Here is a 23759-nt window from a genome sequence, read left to right as displayed (position 1 = left end):
AGTTTTCTTCCTGTCAAAGGGCATATGCATATCATACATACATTTATATATATAGTTTATGATTGGTTTAAAAAGATGTTCAAGAAATAGGAGTAGAGTAGGAAATTGGGTTGGTATTGGTGAAAATGTATACAATGGAAACAAGTCATTAGGATTTCCACAATCATTATTATTTCACATTTTTGTTATTTTGGAATTTTTTTTTTAAATTTCTGCATTTTTTTATTTTTGAAAAAGAAAAAGGACTTGAAAGCAAGTCAAAATGGATGCTGCATCTTGACAAGTTTAAGAACAACATGCACGTAAAAACCAGTAGAATGTCTTATCAGTAGAATCTGAAGGTTTTTTTTTTGTCAACAGGATGCATATACAGACAGACGAACACATAAAGACAGACGCACGCACACACACAGATGCTTGACACAGACTGGCATTAAGTATACATAATGATGTACATACACACAGACGACACGCAGTCACATACACAGACGCGCAATGGCACTTATACATAAAGACTGATTCACATACAAGCAGAGACGCTTTAATACTCAGAAACACCCCAGCACTTGTACACACACACACACACACACACACACACACACACACACACATATACAAACTGACACAAACATAGACATATATTTAGTCATGTACACACTCACATGACAGCAAAATTCCGTTTGAGGATAGCATTCAGCCAAACTGTTCTATTGTAAAGAATTGTGGGTATTGTTTGGGGCGAAAACATAGTAATTCTTTACAATATAACAGCTTGGCTGAACACAGAGCTATCTTTAAACAGGACTCTTGTACACACAGACAAACAGACTGACTGAAACATACATGTACATAGACACTAAGACTAACAGACACACTAACAGACAGCCGCAATAGCAATACATACAACCAATACATTTGATAATAAAATAACTTGTGCAACCATACCTCTTCCTCCTCTTCTTCTTCACCTTCACCATCCGGCGACGGTTCCGGCGTTATTTCTTTAGGCACAGGGGGAGGTGTGGGAGAAACTTTTTTCTCAATTACTGGCTCAGGCACTTCTGAAATAAAACAATAAAATGATATGAAGTCACATTCTACAGCTATTAAATAAAACCTCTAAAGTTTGAATCAAATCTGATATTGCTGATTTCACTTTTATCATTTCATGCCCAGCTTTCTGGTCCCCAACAACTAAAACAATAAATATTCTATCAATTTGATAGTGGAGCGCAAATAGTCAGCAATTAATGATCGCTGCATAATGAAACTGAACTGAGTTACTGTAAAATACTTTATTTTAGGTGGAATCAATTTTCACTGAAAAGACATTTTGGGTGTTTTGTATGGAATTTATTTTCACTGATTTTTGATTTGTAAAATATAGAAAAATAGTATTTTAGCTGGATTTTATTTTGGCAACACTTTTAATGAGACATCAGTCCCACTTAAGTTATGCATCATTATGTCTGTTTACATTTTTGTCAACCAGTCAGCGTTTTGTTGTGAGAATGCTGTTTTATCAACTAAAACACATTGCCTCAGCAAAAAAAAACATTTATTTTTTATTTTTAAATGTTAGCTACTGGTTCGTGCCAACCAGATATTGTAGACTTAAACCACCCACATCCACCTACACCTAGCCCTCTTTATATTGATAGAAGGCAGTACAATAAAAGCCATAATCTATTAAAATCTGCCAAAAACAACATATGTGTAACTCATACCTTCCACAGGAACAGGAGTCATTTCTTTTACTGGTTCAGGCTCCTCATCCTTCACTTCTTCTGATGGCGTTGGCGCTTCCTCATCTTTCCCCTTATCCTTCTTTTCTTTCTTTCCCTTTTTCTTCTTTCCTGTTTCTTTCTTCGGAGATACGCTCTTCTTTTTGGGTTTCTCCTTCTTAGGAACACCTGTATAATGGGTAAGTTAGGATTGGTGGTTATTGTAGTTACTATCTGGAGTGCGTTCGCGTAGTCGCCTCGGGGTGACCCGAGGTGACTCGCGTCTGCCCAGTTTTCGTTCGACTGCTAGGTGACGTCACAACTGGGGCGACTCGGGGCAGTTTTTACCGCCCCTGCTTACAGAGCTGGGGAAGTTTGTGAAAAAGATAGCGAACGACGAAATCGCTAGGTAAAAAGGTGTTTAGGTGATTTTCTCAAACATAAAATGCAACTGGGCGTGATTTTAAATAAAAATAATAAATAAATTTTATACATTTTACATGAGTTTCACCCGCATAGCAACAGACCAATACGATCACGTGATACTACTTCCCTGGATTACGTTCGAGTAAACTTCTTCCTCGGGGAACCCTTTCGTTGCCACGGGTCACTACTGCCACGTCACTCGGGCCACCCCGGGAGAGCGACGCGAACGCACTCCAGCTCTCTCTCTCCTCCCTCATAGAAATTTTTCCTATCACATGGTTTACTTTTGAAGAGATTTTGATCACTTCACACTTTATTACACAATTGAACCATCAGAGGATTTAGTATGTTAAATACAAATAAAATGCAAAAAAATTGGTTCATTGTTTGAAAAAAGTTCACTAAAAATAACTTTTTTTTTTTAAATTTGGCAAAATATAAAATTCATAATTTTGAATGAAAACCAATTATTTATATCAGTGAGTTTGCACTCACTAAATAACATGTTTATTGCAGTATTAAATGAAGTTTTAAAATGAAATTCATTCAACCTGCACATCAGAATTACATTTTCTGTGGTTTAAATTTATTTTAGGATTTGGACAATACCCTAGTTTATTGTTTTTAAAATTGTGGCTATTTTAGAAAATTTTAAATTCAAAATGACATTTAAGTAATTCACACTTTTTTTAGGTTTTCCATAAAATAAAAAAAAAATGAAAACAAATTATTTAGTTTTCATGAAAAATCATAAATTTAATGGCAATTTCAAAATACAAATAAAAAGCCACCCACACAATGTGGATTTTAAAAACTAAATTTATCAAAAATATTTCCTTAGCCATAACATTATTTCTACACGAAAACAAAACAAAAATAAACATGAACGTTACTATGCTGCATCAATTTAAAAACAATTAACAAAAAAGAAAATCATGTTCATGGTTTTTAAATACTAAAATTATAATATTTATAGAAAATAGCATATTCCAAAGGATTAATATATGGATTTCTAGGGGGATTTATGGGATTTTATCGATTAAGGATTTAAATATTTGCTTCCTATCATCAGATCAGATCAGATCAGTTCAGTACTATTTCTGAAGCAGGCAGGATGCTGTACTAATTATAAATACTGTAATTTAATATTATATTTTCGTTCAAATATTAATAAAAACAATATATACCAATTTGGTTACATTTATGAGAACATAATATGTTCACATTTAACCTGATACATATGCATAACATAACAATATTTGTCCTATGCAAAATGATATAAGACTAAGTGTTGCACATGTACAACAAGGAAAAATGTATGTTAAAATGATACATAGTATGGTATATGGATACAAACTATGTTAAAATGACACATAGTATGTAAGGATACATAGTATGGTATATAGATACAAACTATGTTAAAATGACACATAGTGTGTAAGGATACATAGTATGATATATGGATACAAACTATGTTAAAATGACACATAGTATGTAAGGATACATAGTATGGTATATAGATACAAACTATGTTAAAATGATACATAGTATGTAAGGATACATAGTATGGTATATGGATACAAACTATGTTAAAATGATTCATAGTATGTAAGGATACATAGTATGGTATATGGATACAAACTATGTTAAAATGATTCATAGTATGTAAGGATACATAAGATGTAAGGATACATAGTGGGGTATATGGATACAAACTATGTTAAAATGATACTTAGTATGTAAGGATACATAAGTTGTTGTAAGGATACATAGTATGGTATATGGATACAAACTATGTTAAAATGATTCATAGTATGTAAGAATACATAAGATGTAAGGATACATAAGATGTAAGGATACATAGTGGGGTATATGAATACAAACTATGTTAAAATGATACATAGTATGTAAGGATACATAGTATGGTATATGGATACAAACTATGTTGAAAAAATACTTAGTTTACATAGTTTGTAAGGAAATATACTATGTTATAAAGATACTTAAAAGGTATAAAAATATAAGATGTTACATAGTATTTTGTATGTGTATGATGTTGAAATGACAGGATACATGATATTATATGGTACATAGTACACATGTTATGTTAAGGAATACATGGTATGGTGTAAGGATTCATAGCATGGTATAAGGATACAAATGTTGAGATGATACAAAGTATGTTCTTGGCATATGTATTACACAGTCACATATTATGTGCAAACATAATCACCACATGATACATTGTATGTTCAAACGCATCAGACAGTAACAAACCTTCTTTCTTTTCAGTTTTCTTTGCAGAGAGGGGTTTGGGCTGTAAAAATTCATCTTGTGGTTTTTCTTTTGGCCTCCCTAAATTATTTTTAAAAAATAATTACAAATAAAAGTCATGCAATGTTACAAAAGAATGCATCTAAAGCAAATAATATCTTATTACTGGTATAACAAAAATATCATGCTGTGGAAAAAATTAATTAATACTTAAATATTTGAAGAACTCGTGCATGTACAAAATATATTTTGTTGTTCAAGGCTTAATTACCAATTCTTAAAAACTATATTGCTGTATATTGGGAGTTCAAAACAGTGCATATTTTATCAGGATGGGCTAACAGCAAAAAAAACGTGTTGGTATAACAAAACTATAACAGGAAAAACAACTCAAAAATAAGGTGTTTAAATTATTCAAAAACCAAAACAAAAGAAAAAAAACAAAATTTCATTGTGCATAAATTCAAGAATTAAACCTTTGAATGCTCTGATTTTCTGTACAAGATTTTCCAAATTTTTCTATAATTACTTTGACCAAATTAGTACATATAGTTGCCCTTATATAGAAAACATTATGGAGGTTTATTGTGACTATCGTTGACTGTGGCATTCAAATGGTTTAAGTCTGAGAGTAAACCAAGAAAGCATGTGTTGTCAAGGTTACAAGCAAGCTACTCAACCTTCAGAGCTATGATTAGCAATTGATGGTGTTACAAGCTTGACTTGAGTGGATCGTTTTGACAGGGATCCAGTCCCTGCTGTTTTTTTCTTGGATTTTTTAGCCTCCGGTTCATGAGATTTAGCCGGTTCTGGTTCTATCTTCTCTTTTGGCTTACCTATGGTTACAGTAACCATAGTGATATATATTATAGTACTTTTGTGTTGTTAGTTAATTATTCTGTAAACTTCTTTTAATAGCTAATATTTGTAAATGGCAATGACAATAAACACAAAATGTATGATCGTTTAACATGTCATTGGCGTTATTTTAGCTGGGTGTTGCAGAGCTCTCACATACAACTATTTCTAGCATTGACAATTGAACAGTTTACTTGCAAAACAGTTCAAGTGTAACTTTACTCAAATTTGAACTTGGGAGTTGAGAAGGTACCAAATTATTTTGAGGCAAAAATTGACAGAATAGCATCGGAGAAAATCTATATTTTTCACCAAGCGCAGTAAGGCTTTGTGGCAAATACATTTCCATGCATCCGTGAAGCTTAGCTCCCAAGCTTATTATAAAAGCTTACAATTTTGAAGCGTATTACTATCATCAATAAATTTAAATTTATTAGGCAGATCAATTTTGATATATACTGGAATTAATTTTCGCTATTTTTGCTGAAAAAATGATTCAGTGAAAATAAAATTCAGCGAATATACCTTTTTTCCCATATTTTACATTCAACTGGTCAAAAATCAGTGAAAATAAATTCCATACAAAACACCCAAAAAGTCATTTCAGCAAAAATTAATTCCAGCTAAAATAAAGTATTTTACAGTAGTGGTTTTGAAAGCAAGCTTTAGCTAGGTTTAAGCCAGCCAAAAAGTAGGTGAATTTATACGATATGTTAAAATCGTATAGTATATTTCTTTTCCTTATTTTTCCATATGTTGTACAAATGTATAGTTACTAAGCCAGAAGCGTGCTTATCACTTTGTTTTCTGAAATATGATGAGAGAGGGCGCTCTTCAATTATGTTAGCCATGGGACGGAGATGTTACTTAGAACCTAACATATATCACAATTTGAAGAAAACGGTCAATTTTTTAAACTTTCCATTTCTCTGAGAAACTGCTGTATACTCACTGTACAATCAGCAAAATATAACTACATGTAATTTGTTTTTGTAATTCATCTAATCGTTAACTTGGATAATGGATTTAATGAGTTCATGGCAAATCAACAGGTGTTGGAATTCATCATCTGCTTGCCCTCTCTGCATGCAGACCTTGTTAACTGGTAGATTTACAGTATGACGTATTCAAGAAGATGTACTGTCTTTGATGTATTAGTATCACATGTGTTTATGTTAAAAACAGAGGAGCACCCATGGTCTAACCTTTTCACCACCAGTTCCCTCTTTTCATCACAAATTCACAAAATAGTCCTGTTTATAGTCTGCACTTTCCTTCAGAAGATTAGGACAAAAATAGTCACATTTTGTTAGGTACAAACTGTCTATTGGCTCCAAAATTAGGGTTCATTTCCAGAAATATTAAAGAATATAAGAAAAAAAGTGCAGAAAAATTTGGGTGAGAAAGTCTGGTGGTGAAAAAGTCATATTTTAATAACTATAAATGTTTTTTGTTTTTTTTTACATCTTTAGTTCTTTAAATAAATCATGAGGAATAATTGTTCAATGCATATATGGAGCCAGAAAACAGAAATTTACTGCAATGTTGGATACAGCATCATCACAGGTGTCCCATCGCTGCCACCAGCGTCAAAGGCAGTCATTTAAAATAAATTGAAATCAGTACTTTCAATATTTTTTGTTCAATCAAAGTCATTTAACATTTTGAATTCATTAATTTTTCCAGAAAATGTTGCATTTTTACCATAATTTCGTTGTTAGATGAACCAAATGATCGTGATCAATTTTTTTTTTTAAAATATCAAAACAATTATGTTTGTTCATAGAAGGTGCTAAAAGCTAACTGGTGTTCAAATGACAACAATAGTTTGTTGACCCCAGACTGAACAGAATTCTTCAAGCTTTCCATGTTGTGTAATTTATTAATTTAAAAGATCAAAACTTTATTAAATATTTATGCTGTCTGATGATTCAGTTTTATTATAAATACATTTCATTGGCGGAGGGGGACTTATAGAAAGAAGAAACCAAACGTTTTGCTAGAAACAAGTTGTAATTCAACATGCAAGTTTTTAAAAACTGGCAAGTTGTAAAAAAGTTGTTTTTCAGAGGCTTAAATTTAAGTGGATAAAATGGAAGTAAAACAATATAATCAGATAAAAAAAGCTTAAATTCATGCATCTGAATATTTAGAACACTGCACACCCAGCTGTAATGTTCTTAATACATTAATACATGTTCTCAATAAAAAATTGATATTCCTAAAAATCAGGCTACCTTGGCTGTTTTAAAAAATAACCAGATAAAATAGAATGCATTTAAAATAAATCATAGTCAGCTGGTTAAAATGTTAACAAGTAATATATACTTTTATAAAGCAAGAATTGAAGATAGTCATAGTTAGATGTGGATTGCAATTCTTAATAAAATTAAATATTAACTCACCAACTACAAATTCTTTCTTGGTTGCCTCTTTACTTCCAGCTGAACCTTTACTTTTCTCACTCTTGGAACTTTTCCGGCTTGCCAGTTCCTGTTTTCTTTTCTCCTCCTCTTCTGCTTTCCTCCTCTCTTCTTCAGCTGCTACCCTAGCTGCAGCTTCTGCAGATTTTTTCAATTGGTCCTTATTATCTTCTGGAACGCCCTTCATCAACCGAGCAGATTTTCTTGCCTCGTCTCGGGCTACTGGTACATCAGTTCGAAAGTGAGTGATATCCAGATCCAATGTGCCATCGTGTGATCCCCTCTCAGAAGGGATGGACTGCTGCGGACCCCGGCCGCTACCCCCACCTGTAGAACCAGGAAGTGAGGTCAGTAAGAATAACAGGGTTAGATGTAGAATTTGCTTTCATGCAGACATTGGTGATTATTTGTGTATATGGTGACAATTTATCCATTTAACCACCATTGCCAACTTTTGCCACCATCTACAAAATGAAATGGTGATAGAAAATGACAAAACTTTATGATCAAAAACTAGAAGAAATATCTGACACAGTCTGTATGTTCCAAAATGACGAAATGGAAGCAAGATGTTTAAAAGGTATTAAATCACATGATGCGAGATGGCTGATATTCCCAGGTCCCCAAATTATAAAAAAATTGATTGATTCACAGAAAAAGAATCCCTTTAAAAGTATAAACTTTCTATGAATACATTCTAGACCCATACATTATATCCAATACATTTCAAATGAATTGAGTAGAGAATGACGCAAATATTAAAGCTATGAAAACAATCGGTGGTTTTTGGTAGCCAAATCTTTCTGAAATCGAAACAATTAAAGTTGGATTTTTTTCTCAACAAAATACCTTTTTATCGCAGAAATATAATTGAGTGACACAAGCAGGTTTTCTCAATTTTGATAATTTCTCCTTCACACAGGAACGAGTTTCTAATCCTCTATATAATTGTAATGCATTGTGGGTAAATAGGGAAAACTCTAACTCATTAATTCCTAAAAAGTGTTGTTAACCATGAATTTTAACAAATCACCTGCTAGAGCTTTCTTATAATATGAGGTTATTATGAGGTCAGGATACCAAAAAGTTTGCATGAAGACGGTACAGTGGGAGTATTGTCCAACGCACAACGGAGGTGGTTGCGACTGTGTACTGTCTGTGTGCATACTTTTTGGTATCCTCGTAATAACCTTATTAATATACCATCTTTTCCTCCTAAGGATACATCATGGGAATGCGGAAATACAAAAAGTTTAGAACAGATTGATCAAATTTCTTTGTATGGGGTCCAGTCCAACTCTGGGAGCTGCCACGTTTGTTTTTATTATCAGAGGGCGCTTATATGCATAATTATCCATATTTGGAATTTGCATTTTCTAATATGGTAGGGTGAAAATACCCAGTGCAATACCACAAAATTACGGCAAGCTGAAACTTATGGCGTTACGGTGAAATATAAACAATCTGTGACAATCTGAGGAGGCATTCAGCAGTAGATGCATGGAAGGTTGCATACTATGACTTCTAATTGTTGGTTTCAATATTTTTTTACCAAAACGTAGTTTTGTGTTTTATAGATTTATACATGTAATAAATATATATAGATGTAAAAAGTTGAAAGATACAATTGAACATATAGTGCTGAAATCTGAATTTCACTATCTGTTTGATGTGCAGTGATGGTGGCATGTGTGAGATGAAGGTGTATGATTGGGTACAAGACAATGTTATGTACGATTCAACATGTGTAGATTAAACAAAATGAAAACGCTATAAATAAGTGAATCAACCAAATATTAAAATGCTTTGACTGCGCAATTATTTAACGGAATACTGTGGTAACATTGAGTGTTTGTTCTGTGCAATATACTGCTAAAGCAACCCATGCATGGTGGTGATGGTGGACTGGAAAAAAACACCATGCTGGAATCTTAATGTATACCTTTCTTTTGTTTCTCTGTTGAGAAAGAGCAGCGCATTAGTGGAATTTGATGAGAGAAAAAAGTATGATTAGTATTGGTATGTAGAATTATAAGAATCACAGAGTAAATTATAAGGAATGTCAATTGTACGTCTTTAAACCCACTTGTAATTCAAAATGGCTGCCATTATTTGGCTGAGCGCTGCACAAAAATCGTAAGGTCAATGTTCCCCATGGAAAGTTTGAGTATGCCATCTTTTTTTTGCTCATATCACATCTCAGCAAAATGTTTATAGTTTCCACATTATTGCTAGTCAGCCGAGTCCATTTCTTAACCTTTTCACCACCAGTTCCTTCTTTTCATCACAAATTCACAAAATAGTCCTGTTTATAGTCTGCACTTTCCTTCAGAAGACTGAGACAAAAATAGCAAAATTTTTTGAGTAAAAGCTGAAAATTTACTCAAATTTTGTCTGTTAGCTCCAAAATTAAGGTTCATTTCCAGAAATATTGAAGAATATCAGAAAAAAAGTGCAGAAAATTTGCATGAGAAAGTCTGGTGGTGATAAGGTTAATACATTGTACAAATTAAGGGTTCCATGTTGGATAATGAAACAGTGATAGTGTTGATGAATGCAATGTTGAAAATTTCAACCAAATTTAAATTTGTATATTATGAAAACAAACTGGAATGAAATTTATTTTTTATCTGATGCATTACATTTTTGTATATGAATGTATAATGACACATACAAATGTTTTTTTTTTTATCCAGTGATTTAGACAATGTGTTTTCAGAAATGGAAGAAGCACACACTACAAACAATGCTGTAAAACATCACTCATGCTGAAAGTACTCTGCCACACATGATATCTGTACATTGCAAATAAAACAATCAATTTCTAGATTCTTACAGATAAAAATGTAATTTAAAACTTTGTATCTTTGAAACAGTATTCAGACTAAAATCCATTGATGTTCAATAAGAATTGTTTATCATTTGATTGTGTCAATTCAATTTTCTTTAATACATGAAATTATATATGCATTAATTTGAAATTTGGCAAATGTTGTGGAAAGTTGTTGCTGGAGCTTATTGAAGAATTTTTTTCTCATCAAATTAATGCCTAAACTTAATGTACCAAGGAGAATTAAATTGATATCATCTGCACATATAAATAATATAATAATAATTTTTTTTCAAAGTGCGAACATTTTTTGGGAAATTTGTCTAGACACTGTATTTAGCTACCAATTAAATAAATTTGCGAATGGCATGCATTAAAATATTTTGGTAAGAAGAGACTTATTTAAATAATGAGAAAATAACACCTTAAAATGCATGAAGATATATCAATATTCAACACCAGTTTAACACCGTCAGAGGAAATTGAAAACAATAAAAAAAGACACCATGCATTAAAGGCCACTAAAAAAAACCACCATGCTGTTGCCATGGCAACAAGGAACTCACTTGCTGGGTGATAAATATGGCCTTCTTTGATGCCACCAAAGGCCTCTTGAATGCTCTTAGCACTTTTAGTGCTGCGAGCACTCTTGATAGAGGGAGTCGGAGAGTGAACACTTTGTGTGTCTGAGACTGGAACATCCGCCGTTACGGGTTCAATTTCATCGGCTTTCGCCTCCTCCAAGTTTAATGACCTGGCAGATGCCTCTGATTTTTGGTCTGTTTCTAACTGCTCGGGTTCTGGTTCCGATTCCAGCTTCGCTTTCTTATTCTCATCCGCAACTCCTGGAAATTAGTGATGTTAGTTAGCATTGCTATGGTGATAAATTGATGAAGATGATGAGAAGTGAAAACAAACATGAATCAATGAATGGATTTATCGAACAAAGGTGAGAAGATTCTTTCAAAAACAAAATGTTCAGAAGAAACAGAAAAAAACATAATCATAGAAAGAAAAGAACTTAAACAAAAATATAAATAGGAAAACGTTGAAGAATAAAATGGTAAAAATCAAAATAGAGGAATGAGTTTTGAATAATCAGAAAAGAAAAACAACCTGCAATGAACACATGCATTAAATATGAAATGAACACTGAGACACAGTGCAGAACCACCTTAAAAACCAAACTGTGCTCAACCACCCTGATAATGTAAATAAAATATACTTTTAATATTAGTTAATGGTGCATGCTAGATTACCACCTTAAATATAAAATACTATATCATTAGTATTGGTGACATTAGTCAGTTAACTCTGTATGAACAACAATGTATGGATATGAATATTATTTCCCATAATGCAGTGCAGCATGAAGTACAGGAGAAATGGAACATATCTATTGTGATGTCTAAAGTATGTTATGGCTTTATTATATGGTAAATCACTACCAGTATGGAACAAACTTTGGAGTGAAACAAAACATCAGTATAAACACCACGGCAAAAGTTTGTGCGAGGATCACAGGGTAAAAGAAGAGGATTCAATCTCTTGGATTCTGAGATTGAAGACTTAAACTGATGGAAGGGATATGCTGTGTGTTAGTGGGGTACTGTGGTCAGAAATATCTGGTCAATCAAGTGGGAAGCTTTTGATAATTCTGGGGGCATGGATGTCCAGTTATTGAAAAACGGAAGACACAATATATCTTCTTAAACTGAACAAACAAAAGCAACAATTTATTAGGGTAGATGTACATATAATTTTGATGAAATTGGAACAAAATCTAATTAAGTTTTGTTGAAATGAAAAATAATTATTGCTTTTAATTTTGTGATTCAATGTAAGGCCGGGAAAATTAAATCTCTGTTTCTCGTTTCCACGCGCATCATTTTGATCTATGCGCCTCAGATGTTTGTTTTTTTTCCTTCTAAAGCATTCCAAAATGCACTTGTACTTGCACTTGTTTCAAATTTCACCCATTTTAGCTCAGTATTCAAAAAAAAAAAAGACCAGAGAAACAGAGATTTTTTTTTTCCTGGCCTTAGTACAATTATGATGGCTTTGTTGTTATTGACAAAATAGTCAAATGAATTTCAGTCAGAGATTTGAAATTAATCTGATGAACAATAAAAATGATATGGCCAAATTTAAAACCTGAAATTATAATCAGGTCAGGTATTTTGAATTAATGTTTTGTTGCGAACTGTGTGGAACCATGGATGAGATCTTTTGACCAGTTGCAATTGAGGAAACACGTAATGAAATAGGAAGTCTAGCATACAACATCTATAATTCTATCTTCCAAAGTGAATCAAATGCAGCACAAAATTCTATTCATAAGAAGACTTTTCAAGTTTTTACGTATTGTGGAGAAAATACAGTGAAGGGCATAAAGCTGTGGTTGTTATAAACATTTTATAAATATACATTTTTACAAATCGAAATGGATGCTAGATTTTAAATTGACCAATTCAAAAATGGTATTGCGATATCAATGTTAATAGTTCTAGTTAATATTAATGAGATATTTCAACATTATCAAATCAGCAAGCGCCTCATTTTGAATACGTGAGCGGCTGCAGTAGCTATGTCACACGAAGGTACGCACATTATGGGCATAGAGAATGTATAGCTTTTGAGCCAATCACTATTGAAAATTTTTAATTTGAATAAAAGATGCAGATGATCGGCTTGTACAATTTTTCATAAATTACGTTTATAAGCATAGCGCCCCAGCTTTGTGCCTTTCACTGTAATAGCAAGAAGTGCTATATCATTCAAACACACGCACAGCAAACGCTCGCCATCTACGAGTACATACTCTTTATAACATTTTCAATTTCATCTGCATCTAAGATATCAGAGGCTAAAACGAGAGAGAAACAGAACATTTAAGAAATAATACACCGCAAAGAACTGTACCCGACCAATTTAGCACTCTCAGTCACCCAAGTAATTCCTCACATGAGATCAGAGAATGCTAACACAGCCATGTAGGGTCAAGTTAAGTAAAGCATAAATTACAGAATACACAGCAAAAGGTGGTAAGTGCATAAAGATAATAGGATACTGGGACCTGTAGAGTGTGTATAATCATCATGAAAAAGTTGTTGTTTTAATGTACTTTTTTCCCGATTGTGATGAAAAAAACAACATAAAGGTTCCCATTTTACAGAGGCTGTCACTTGTGATGTCTAACGTATCTCCATGAAACACCAAAGTCAGTATAATACTATGATCACAATCTTTTCACCACCAGTTCATTCTTTTCATTACAAAATAGTCCCTTTTGTAGACTACACTTTCCTTCAGAAGATTGGGACAAAATAATTAAATAAATTTTGAATAAAAACTGAAAATTGTCTTAAATTTTGTCTGCTGGCTCCAAAAATAGGGTTTATTTCCAGAAATATTGAAGAATATAAGGACAAAGTACAGACAAATTTGAGCAACAAAGGTTCTGGTATGAAAAGTGGTTAGACTATCTCCAGAAATATTTATTCCCATTTCTATATATTGTATTGGTTCTATTAGCAATGCACTTAAACCAAAAATTGTATTTATTATTCTGTATCATTAAAATATGACACAGACACACTTTTAATGCCAATAGACCAAATTATAAATTATGGAAAGTGAACCAGTTTTAAGGACAGCTTTTGTTTTACATTTATGCAGTCATTAATTCTTTTTTAAAATTGACATCATTTCTTCTTCTTCTTCTTCAGAAAATCTAATTTTAATTGAATCGAGTCATGCACTTTATGAAATTAATAATCCCAGTTTACCGATTTAATTTCAGCCTCATTTGTGTATGGATAGCAAGACATAGCATTGGAGGAGAGCATTCACAGACAGTAGAGTAACAGCTAAAGCTCATGAAAACCACAATCTACAAGGAAACCCCTCGAAAATAGTAAAATTGATTAGAAATGAAACTCTTGAAGAAAAAGCACACTAGTGACTGGCAAACTTGATTGGCAGTGTCGCTGTGACCTTGGTGTACTGATTTCACTTTGATTGTATCATACGCTATGTATTTACTCCAACAAGATTGAATGATAGCCAGGTGAGTTATATAGTCAAAGTTAGGAAAACATCACCACTGTCGTAAATACTGAGCAACATTTTCTATTGAAACTAATTAAGGATTAATCATTTGAAATGGAAGGTAAATCTTTTTATGTACATGTATAAGCAGAACTGTTTAATGCACTATCTGTTTTCCATATACCGGTACTATCCATAGCAAATTGTTTGATCACTGCTAGTTTAATACATTTTCTATTTTTGATATATATATCAGTACTATCCCATACAAAATTGTTCAGAACTTGATCACTGACAATTAATCATCAATTCTATATCCACCTTCAGCCTATTTCAAAGTGGGGGCCTTCATCTTGGGAAATAAATTGTGTTCACCATTCACGAAATTGTTAAGAACTATTTGATCACTGCTAGTTTAATACATTTTCTATTTTTGATATATATATCAGTACTACCGGTATCCCATACAAAATTGTTCAGAACTTGATCACTGATAATTAATCATCAATTCTATATCCACCTTCAGCCTATTTCAAAGTGTGGGCCTTCATCTGTGGAAATAAATTGTGTTCACCATTCACGAAATGGATTATTTATCTGATACGGTGAGCTATTATAGCTCTCTGAATTTTGCACACCAAGCTCATCATTTACCTGTATCCAGCCAGAATATATCAGTGATGGCACCCTCAACAGTACATGCATGCAGATAAATAGCTGCATAACAGAGACAATACAACTTTGGTATACTCGTCTTTACTGACAGTATGTCTCGCCCACTGACTGACAGAATTAAAGCACAGGGGTCGTCACTTGCACACATGCGGGAATTGAGTCCCAAACGATGATAACAATGCACGCTAAAAATGCAAGGGCATCTGCCTCACATGCAGGTGACGACTCCGCTGCTTTAAGCCTCACGATGCTAGACACAGCCAATCAAGTATATGCCCAATATCACACTGGTGAAAATAAACAGCAAACACACACACTGCATGCAGCAACATGTTTTACTTGTGACTTAAAAACACTGAGGTAGGTTTTTTTCAAAACAGTGCTTTCACAACACGAAATTGACCCATGACCTTTTACCTTTGGTGAAATCGACAGCCCTTAAAGATCTAGGGTCTAGAAATGAACATGATTGAAAATTAAAGATACATTTTGTGATGATGATCAAAGCCGAGCAGGACATCCCTTTGTCAGCAGTATACTGTAAAATACTTTATTTTCACTTGGAATTAATTTTCGCTGTTTTCCCTGCAAGAATGATTCAATGAAAATAAAATCCAGTGAATATACCTTTTTTCCTATATTTTACATTCAACTCGTCGAAAATCAGTGAAAATAAATTCCATACAAAACATCCAAAAAGTCTCTTCAGCGAAAATTTATTCCAGCTAAAATAAAGTATATATAGTCACTATCTAGGTGCCCCAATGGGCCGTTCCGGTTTATATCTGTACTCCCACTTTCTCCTCATATCTTCTTTTCTGATTGTATAATGAGCCACACTATTGAACCTCAGTCTATTTAACCTGTCATGGTAAAAATTACCTTAATTTCTGTCAGATGCAGACAGAAATATTGGGGTCTTTATAACCTCTGTGTCAGAAATTCTAACTCCTTCTGACTTAGAGGCTTGGGTAGACGTTGGAGTGCATGGGCCAGATAATAACAGAGCACAGGAGGGTTAGACTTTTCATAAAAATGGTAGTAAGTGCCATATATGGAAGAAAGTGATATTCCATATAAGGTACTAATGTAGTCATTTGATAGCCATATATGGAAGTAAGTGACATACAATATATTTGATAGCCATATATGGAAGTAAGTTGCATGCCATATAAGGTAGTCATTTGATAGCCATATATGGAAGTAAATGACATACAATATATTTGATAGCCATATATGGAAGTAAGTTGCATGCCATATAAGGTAGTCATTTGATAGCCATATATGGAAGTAAGTGGCATACCATATAAGGTAGTCATTTGTTGACCTATAAAATATTCTTTTGTAATGGCTCAAATATAAATCCACAGGCACACAATTGTTTCCAGAACAGTGAGATAACAAAAAAATTATCACAGGAAAATTTTCATCTAGTATTGTTTACTTGTAGAAACACTATAATTAGCAAAATCTTTCATAATATTTGTCAAGATGAAACTTTTGAAATACATTGTTTATTTGTTTGTAGTTTTAAGATAAATAACCCCCTCATCATTATTTTACATAGCATCCATTATACAGGATTGCTCATTTGCATAAGTTTCATTTGCATAAATGAGGTACATTATCGTCATGGTTGCAAGAACCATGAACAAATGAACAGATTTTATTTTCAGCTGCTTTTTTATTACAATCATCTGCAAGCAAATAATTGAAATGAGAGAAACCATTATTCAATGGAAGGAGTGGGTAAGATTTGAAGGGTGACAGTACACCTTTATTGTCATTAAGAGAAGCAGCATTATCCACAGTGCACTGATTGGGTGAGAGTGATGGTAGACCATACCATTATTAAATAGGGGTGGTGCAGCAGTACAGTTGAGGGTAACAATGCCACCTGTGGAAAGAATATTAACCTGGAATAAAGACTCTGAATAGTTTTCCTACCTGCGTGCCTAAGACTCTGTCGAAGTAACGAGACAGCTGCTTCTGCTGAATTGCTCTTGTGTGTAATTTTACGTGGTATTCTGGGCTTCATAGATCTGTGTTTACCAGGCCATGGACCCTCATACTCCGGTAGACTGGATTCCATCTGTGAAAGGAATCACATGATGCCAGATGTGAGATATGTAATGTAAATGCTGATTATATATGAACCAGCACATGCCGATATTTAAACCAATCACTAATTTGTTATAAACACTGCATGAAGTTAACTCAATCCCCCGAAAGTGTTACACAAGTTTTTTTTTTTTTTTTTTTTTTGCCAATCTGTTTTTTCAAGAGACATTGTCAATTAATATGCATAAAATAGCACTTAACACCAGTTTCCATAACAACCTGATTTCATCATTATATACCCCACTATAATATGTAAATTTTGTAATATATCATCAAGTACTGTACAAAACACTATATACCATTTTTTCACTACATGTAATCAACAACAATTTTGAGAGAGCCAGATATATTATTGGAATTGGAAACAATCATGGTAAAATGCCTTGAAATGGACTAAACATGCTATTTTCCAGGGAAATATAGTTTTATTGCATTTTTCTATCCTTGATTTGACAAATATGTAAAAAAGAAAAAGAAAAAAACATTTTATTACTGAGCAGCATTCTACCTTAAGATTATTATTATTCAATATTTCTTATATTGTAAAATTTTATTTATCCTGATTAGCCAACCCACTTGGTTGAAGCTAATTTTCAGGAGGAATCAGACTCAAAGAAAAACAAAAACACAAATTTATGTAAACAATCTGACCATCCTAATTTAATGAAAAACTATATTGCATCATTTACATGAAATAAGACAAAAAATTGGTGTACATACACTCCACAGTGAATCTAGAGAGTTTCTTCGACGCCATTCCTCAGCAGACTTCGTCCTGTTTGGTTGTGTTGCATCAGGCTGGAACAACTCACTCAACATTTTTGCCCACAACTGTGCTGCATCCTACATTAACAAAAACAGTAAATCTCAGGTTTGCTAAGTCAAAGGGGGAGTCAATGGGTAATACTAACAGATTTTAATATAGTGGGGCTATGCTTGGATACATGAGACTTCATCAGTGCTCCTAATTTAATGAGGAAATGACAAAGTATGGTGATCGTATTGACTAACGCATAGCAGGGGTTGATGCGATCATGCACCGCCTGAGTGCATACTTTCCAGCTTTCTTAATTTCTCTGTTTGTAGTACAAATGTAATTTGAGATAACAGCCAAAAATTCCAATGAAAAATGTTTCACATTGTGCTAACATTTATTTTCAGTGACAGGGGCATGGAATTCCATTTTCATCACACCGTGCTTCTCTAACAATGTAAATGAGGTAAAGGGTTTACATGTGACGTCAATAGCCTAGAATGCATTCAACGTTGGTGACATAGTTTACTCCATATAAGGAAAATTTGAACGTTGGAATAAGTTATGGAATATTTAGACAAAGTTGATAAGGTCATAAAATTAGAAAGCACGCCAACCTGGGCATCTTTCGCCAGATCTCTTCCAGTGGACGGCCGCTCTAAGATTGCAGCCGCAACGGCAGCAGCATGATCCTCCAGAATCTCCATCTGCGATTTAGTAGATTTATTTGCTGCAGAGATACCAGATTTTAACGATTCTGACCGCGGACTGGGTTCTAGGGGCACTGAAATATGACTCTGTTCATCTGTAGAGGAAATTACATTATAAAGTTTCAATCATAGAGTGTCAGTTGATGAGTGATAGTCATGGAAACAAACAGGAACACTGGCAGTACATGTATCTATTTTTCCCTTCACCTGGTGAGGGCGCTATACAAATCAAGACCATTCAAATTTGCAAAGCGTAATTCTCATTTATATATGCCAGAATTTTTTTTTAACAAGCTTACAATAGGGATTAGTATGTGATTAATTCAAATTGTTTTTTTAGTTCGACACTAACACTGGTGTTAACTCATGTGTGTATATGAATGAACCCTGAACAATGAACTGAAGGAAAATACAATGTGGATCAAAGGTCACACATCCTGGTACTTTCTGGGGATATTGTTGCACTTTTTGGGGGTATAACAGCAATAATTTTCAATAAAATATGTATATTTGTGCAATGTGTAATATTTTTCGAACTGTCTTTATTGTCTAGAAAATAATCAAGAATTTTTTATTGATAGTGAATGAAAGTACCAGGATGTGTGAGGGGTCACACACTTTTTCACATTTTTCCCAAAATTTTGATTGAAGTATGTCAAAATATTGACTAAGGTTTACAAAGAATGATTCTAAGGCCTCAATAGACATAAAAAAAATGGTTTTGCTTTTAATCCACAGAAAAATAAAAAATTTAAAATTTTTTTTTTTTTTTGTACAAAGAACCATGTTTTACATTTACTAAATATTCACAGATACGCAAAATTTAAACTGATGCACATGATGGGGAAAAGCAAAACTTTTTGTTCATATTTTTGGCCTAAGAAGCATTTCATAGTGAGGTTACACAAACAAATGACTAGATAAAATGACAAGGTGTGACTGAAGTAGAGTTACATATGAATGATGATGTTATCCGACTAAACAGAATTGTCATAATCAGGAAGACGAGAATCTTTGTTGCGTTAATATGAATAATACATATATACACTGTAGTATATATAAAAGAAAGTTGATTTTGAAAATGATATAAAAGTGTTTATATCTTGAAATCAATTGGCTGATGAGATCGGTTCAATGTGACAGAATGCAATTAAGCAGCATATGATGACTATATATATAATATAAAATGGAAAAAAGAATTATTCTTTATGATTTCTGGATACGATCAGAGATAACGCAGGGTTTGAACTTTAGAACTAAGAGGACACGCAGTTTCCAGATGCAGAGAATATCTATTTTTTGATGTAAATTGCCTTCATGCCTCTATGAAGTTCAAACCCTGTTTAAAGTTGCTATGATAATACTGGGTATTTCAGATGGGTAACTATGGATATAGAATAAAAAATGCTATGGAGATATGCAAATAAATACTATGAATTATGGGTATTAGTGTTGACAGCAACAATCTGTCCCATGATTCACCTGTAAGAAAATGATAGAGATGAGAAGACAATATGAGGTTGGTTGCTTAGCAACCAATGTCAAGTTCTCATTAGGATAGACTTTGTGACTTTTGACTTCGAATTATAGTTCTGTCTTTGAAAATACACATTTTTAGGCATTTTGAAGCAAAAGATGCCATGATTGATTGCTATATGCTCTTGTAAGATTCATCGACTTTTATTGAACCACAAAAATCAATGAACAACAGATATACTCTCCTAATGAGAACATAACACAAAGATTTACATAATGATATTTTATCTTACTTGCATGACTATAGTAATGAGATGACTATCCTCGGGGGCGGAGCTACGTCACAAGACGTTCCACATTGCTAAGACGCGCACCACTGCACCATGCATTTCTACGGGCTCTGTGCGCGCTGCTGTGGAACACTGGTCGAGCCGGTGAAAATTCGAGAAAACAACACAAACTCAACTTTGAAGTAATCCCGAACAACCAAATTTATATATGTTACACACGTAGGGCTAATTTTGTTGCACTGTTCAGAGGAGTCAAAACAATCACCCCAAAGTACCGTTTTATGCGAGTTTTGGGACTTTGTTTTCACCGCCGCGGGTTGCCAGGCGGTGAAAATGCCCGGATGTCCGCCCCCGAGGATAGTAGTGTGATACTTTACACAATGATACACCCTCTATAGGCTGGTTTGAAAATAATATTAAACTTTTGTTTTTTTATAGAATATTTTCCCATTCAGTGTTAGCCTTAGTTGTTGCATGCATATGACTTCAAATGCTATCTGTTTTGCTTGCTAGTAACATGCAAATTAGAGCGGTAAAACACAATGTTTCAAGGTGGAATTTAGTTTTCTTGTTACACATGAACTTGTACAAGAGTACAATTTTTCAAAATTTAATTATTAAACTAAGGGTCAGATCTGATAATAATCAATTATATAAATGTATTTATCTGCAAGTAGCAAGTGAATCAGAAATATCAATCAATTATAGTCTTGAACATCGTGAACATTTAGGAAAATAAAGACAGTTTTGAAAGAAATATTAACACAGAAGTGAAAACTTGTTTCATTTATCCAAATTGTGCTTGATGGAAAACAAGATGAAATTTTTAATGTTTTTTTAATTAAAAAGCAAAGATTTTAAAAACCATGTGAACATGATGGGGATAAAACACTCTGGGATATGATATGAAAGACGAGCTTGGAGATGATTGGATGATGTTTAATGTTAGTTGGTTTGTTATTCCAGTACACTCCAAGCAGATACCTTCATCATGCTCATCATCACTCAGTGCATGCTGCAGACCACTCAATGCATGCTGGGATAAACTCAATGGATGCTGGGAATCCAAGTCTTCGTCTTCTGACTGATTTGCCTGGAAACTCTTTATCGTGAATGACAGTGTGGCGTCAATGTCGCCTCCTTTTAAGTCAATGTCTTTTGTTTAAAAAAAAATACATGTTTTACAGTTAGTATGTGTGTTGCCCCCTAAAGACTAATGGAATAGCTCATGTTTACACAGACTTGGGCTGAACCATTTGCTTTTATAGGAGGAGATAAGATTATTATTATTATTGCATGCTCTTTTCTATTTCATGCACTTTATTCCTGTAATGAAAAGTTGCTTATGTATTTATTTAATAAATTGATGATGATTTTTTAAAGCAGGATGAAAAAGATTCTGAAAAATTAAAAGTATGAATTAGAGAGTTGAAGTCTGTTGAAGATTTTGAAAATGATGATCGCATCATGTTGCTTATAACTTAAAACTATTTTTTTGTTCATTGAGAAATGAATGTTTCCCGCCAAATTCAAAAAGTAGTTACAGTGTTCGACCAAAATGAAACCAAGGTTAATTTGAAATTTATAACTAATAGACAATTCATTATGTCACTCGCATCACATACCAATCAATTATAAATTGGCTGTATTGCGAAATGTAGTCACATTTGAATAACATTTTCAAAAATTTAAATTTGGCGGAAAACTAAATAGTTATAAAAATGTGTTTTCTCTGCATCAAGCCATGCAATGAAGACAGAATTTACTTCTAACAGAATCAAAATTCATGATTTTATTAACACATGCATTAATGAACATGAAAATTAGCAAAATTGTGTTGCCATGGTGATTTACAATAAGCAATATATCAATAATTAACCCAGCCATGTGTGCTCACAGAATTTTGTGATTTCATTCTGAATTTTCTATGTTTTATATACTGACCATGCACACTGCAGTTTATGTAAAACACCTTACCTCGAAGAGACACTGGACGAGATTTTTTGGTGCCGACTGATGCTGGGTAGCTTTCCCCATCTGACAAGTGACCTGAGTCATCAGAATCTTCTTCACCATCTAGGAATTGTAAGGTTAATATAGTAAATGTAATAATAAAACAGATTAAAAAAAATATCAAAATTTTAAGCAGCTTAAAAGGTCTCGCACAATCAACCATTTTACTTTCTTAGAACTGTTTGGTCAAGTTATGTCACATGACAACATTTAGCCCCTTTAGAAAAATTAAATATAAAAGGGGTTACAGTCCACAAACAGTCTCAGTTGATTACATAAGTATGTAAGCTTCTTACATTTAACAAACAATTATCTTTTCAAGTGCAGTTAAATATCAAATCACAAAAAATTAATCTAATAAAAATAACCTGTAACAGAATAATATTAATTTATCAGTCAAGAAAAAACTTTTTGCTAAATGAGAAAAAATGTAGGTGCATTTAGGTAAGCGATTTTTTGAATACGGAAACAAGCATGTGCAAAAGAAAAAATGTACTGACATTTGTCACCATGCAACTTCTTTAAGGCATAAACCATTTTGTGTAGGGTGGGAAGCTATGTTAGCATGTGTTGGGTTAAAATATTTTGTGCTGTTCAGCTTTAGTTTTTGGTAACCCTGCAAATAAGTATGCTGCGACCCCCTAGCACAAAATGGTTTTACCATTCCCAATTGCGTGTTTGTTTACTTTTTGAAGTTGCATGCATTTTCTGCTGATCAACAAGAAGAAAACATGCATAGAATTTTTAAAATATTCATTTGGAATTTGTTCATTGTTGTTACCATGACGATGTGGTACAAGCAGTCTGACTCGTCGGCGCTCAGGGAGGGCCTTTTTTGTACCTTGTAGAATGGAAGCAATGATAAAGAAAAAACAAAGTATTTTGGTAAATTTTGTTATAAGTTGATTTTTTTTAAATCTCTGCTAACATTATAGCTGCAATGACCGCTGTCCCCACATAGACACCACCAACATTTAAGTAGTAATTACAAACTATGCATCTCACTGTACTTTTATTTGACAGTTTAAAACTGCAGTATTCAACACAAACATTTTTTACCAGGGTCTCATTTTTGTTTTTGTGTGTTGACTCAAATAAACACAAAATATTAAGGTGTGTACTGGTGATACATTCT

The 23759-nt window shown here is 33.3% G+C and overlaps 1 protein-coding gene across 8 annotated transcripts in view; it reads right to left on the bottom strand.

Moving 5' to 3' along the window:
- LOC102806071 (uncharacterized) overlaps positions 1 to 23759 on the bottom strand; it is a 67021-nt gene that overhangs the window by 13207 nt on the left and 30055 nt on the right. For 4 of the 8 annotated variants that reach the window (XM_085495932.1, XM_085495934.1, XM_085495936.1 and 1 more), the window contains 10 exons: positions 22589 to 22687; positions 21596 to 21766; positions 18753 to 18940; positions 18102 to 18224; positions 17208 to 17352; positions 11102 to 11380; positions 7688 to 8032; positions 4428 to 4505; positions 1728 to 1913; positions 946 to 1061 (listed from right to left, as the gene is read on the bottom strand). In XM_085495932.1, the coding sequence (XP_085352058.1) occupies positions 946 to 1061; positions 1728 to 1913; positions 4428 to 4505; positions 7688 to 8032; positions 11102 to 11380; positions 17208 to 17352; positions 18102 to 18224; positions 18753 to 18940; positions 21596 to 21766; positions 22589 to 22687 (1730 nt within the window). The remainder of the gene's footprint in view (positions 1 to 945; positions 1062 to 1727; positions 1914 to 4427; positions 4506 to 7687; positions 8033 to 11101; positions 11381 to 17207; positions 17353 to 18101; positions 18225 to 18752; positions 18941 to 21595; positions 21767 to 22588; positions 22688 to 23759) is intronic. The other 4 variants (XM_085495937.1, XM_085495939.1, XM_085495935.1 and 1 more) reach the window with 3 other exon arrangements.

Source organism: Saccoglossus kowalevskii, chromosome 22, assembly GCF_978046115.1.
Source record: "Saccoglossus kowalevskii chromosome 22, keSacKowa6.1, whole genome shotgun sequence".
In the NCBI taxonomy this organism is placed as follows: Eukaryota; Metazoa; Hemichordata; class Enteropneusta; family Harrimaniidae; genus Saccoglossus; species Saccoglossus kowalevskii.
Note: the sequence above shows the minus strand (reverse complement) of the source record. Positions and strands in the feature narration are given on the sequence as shown.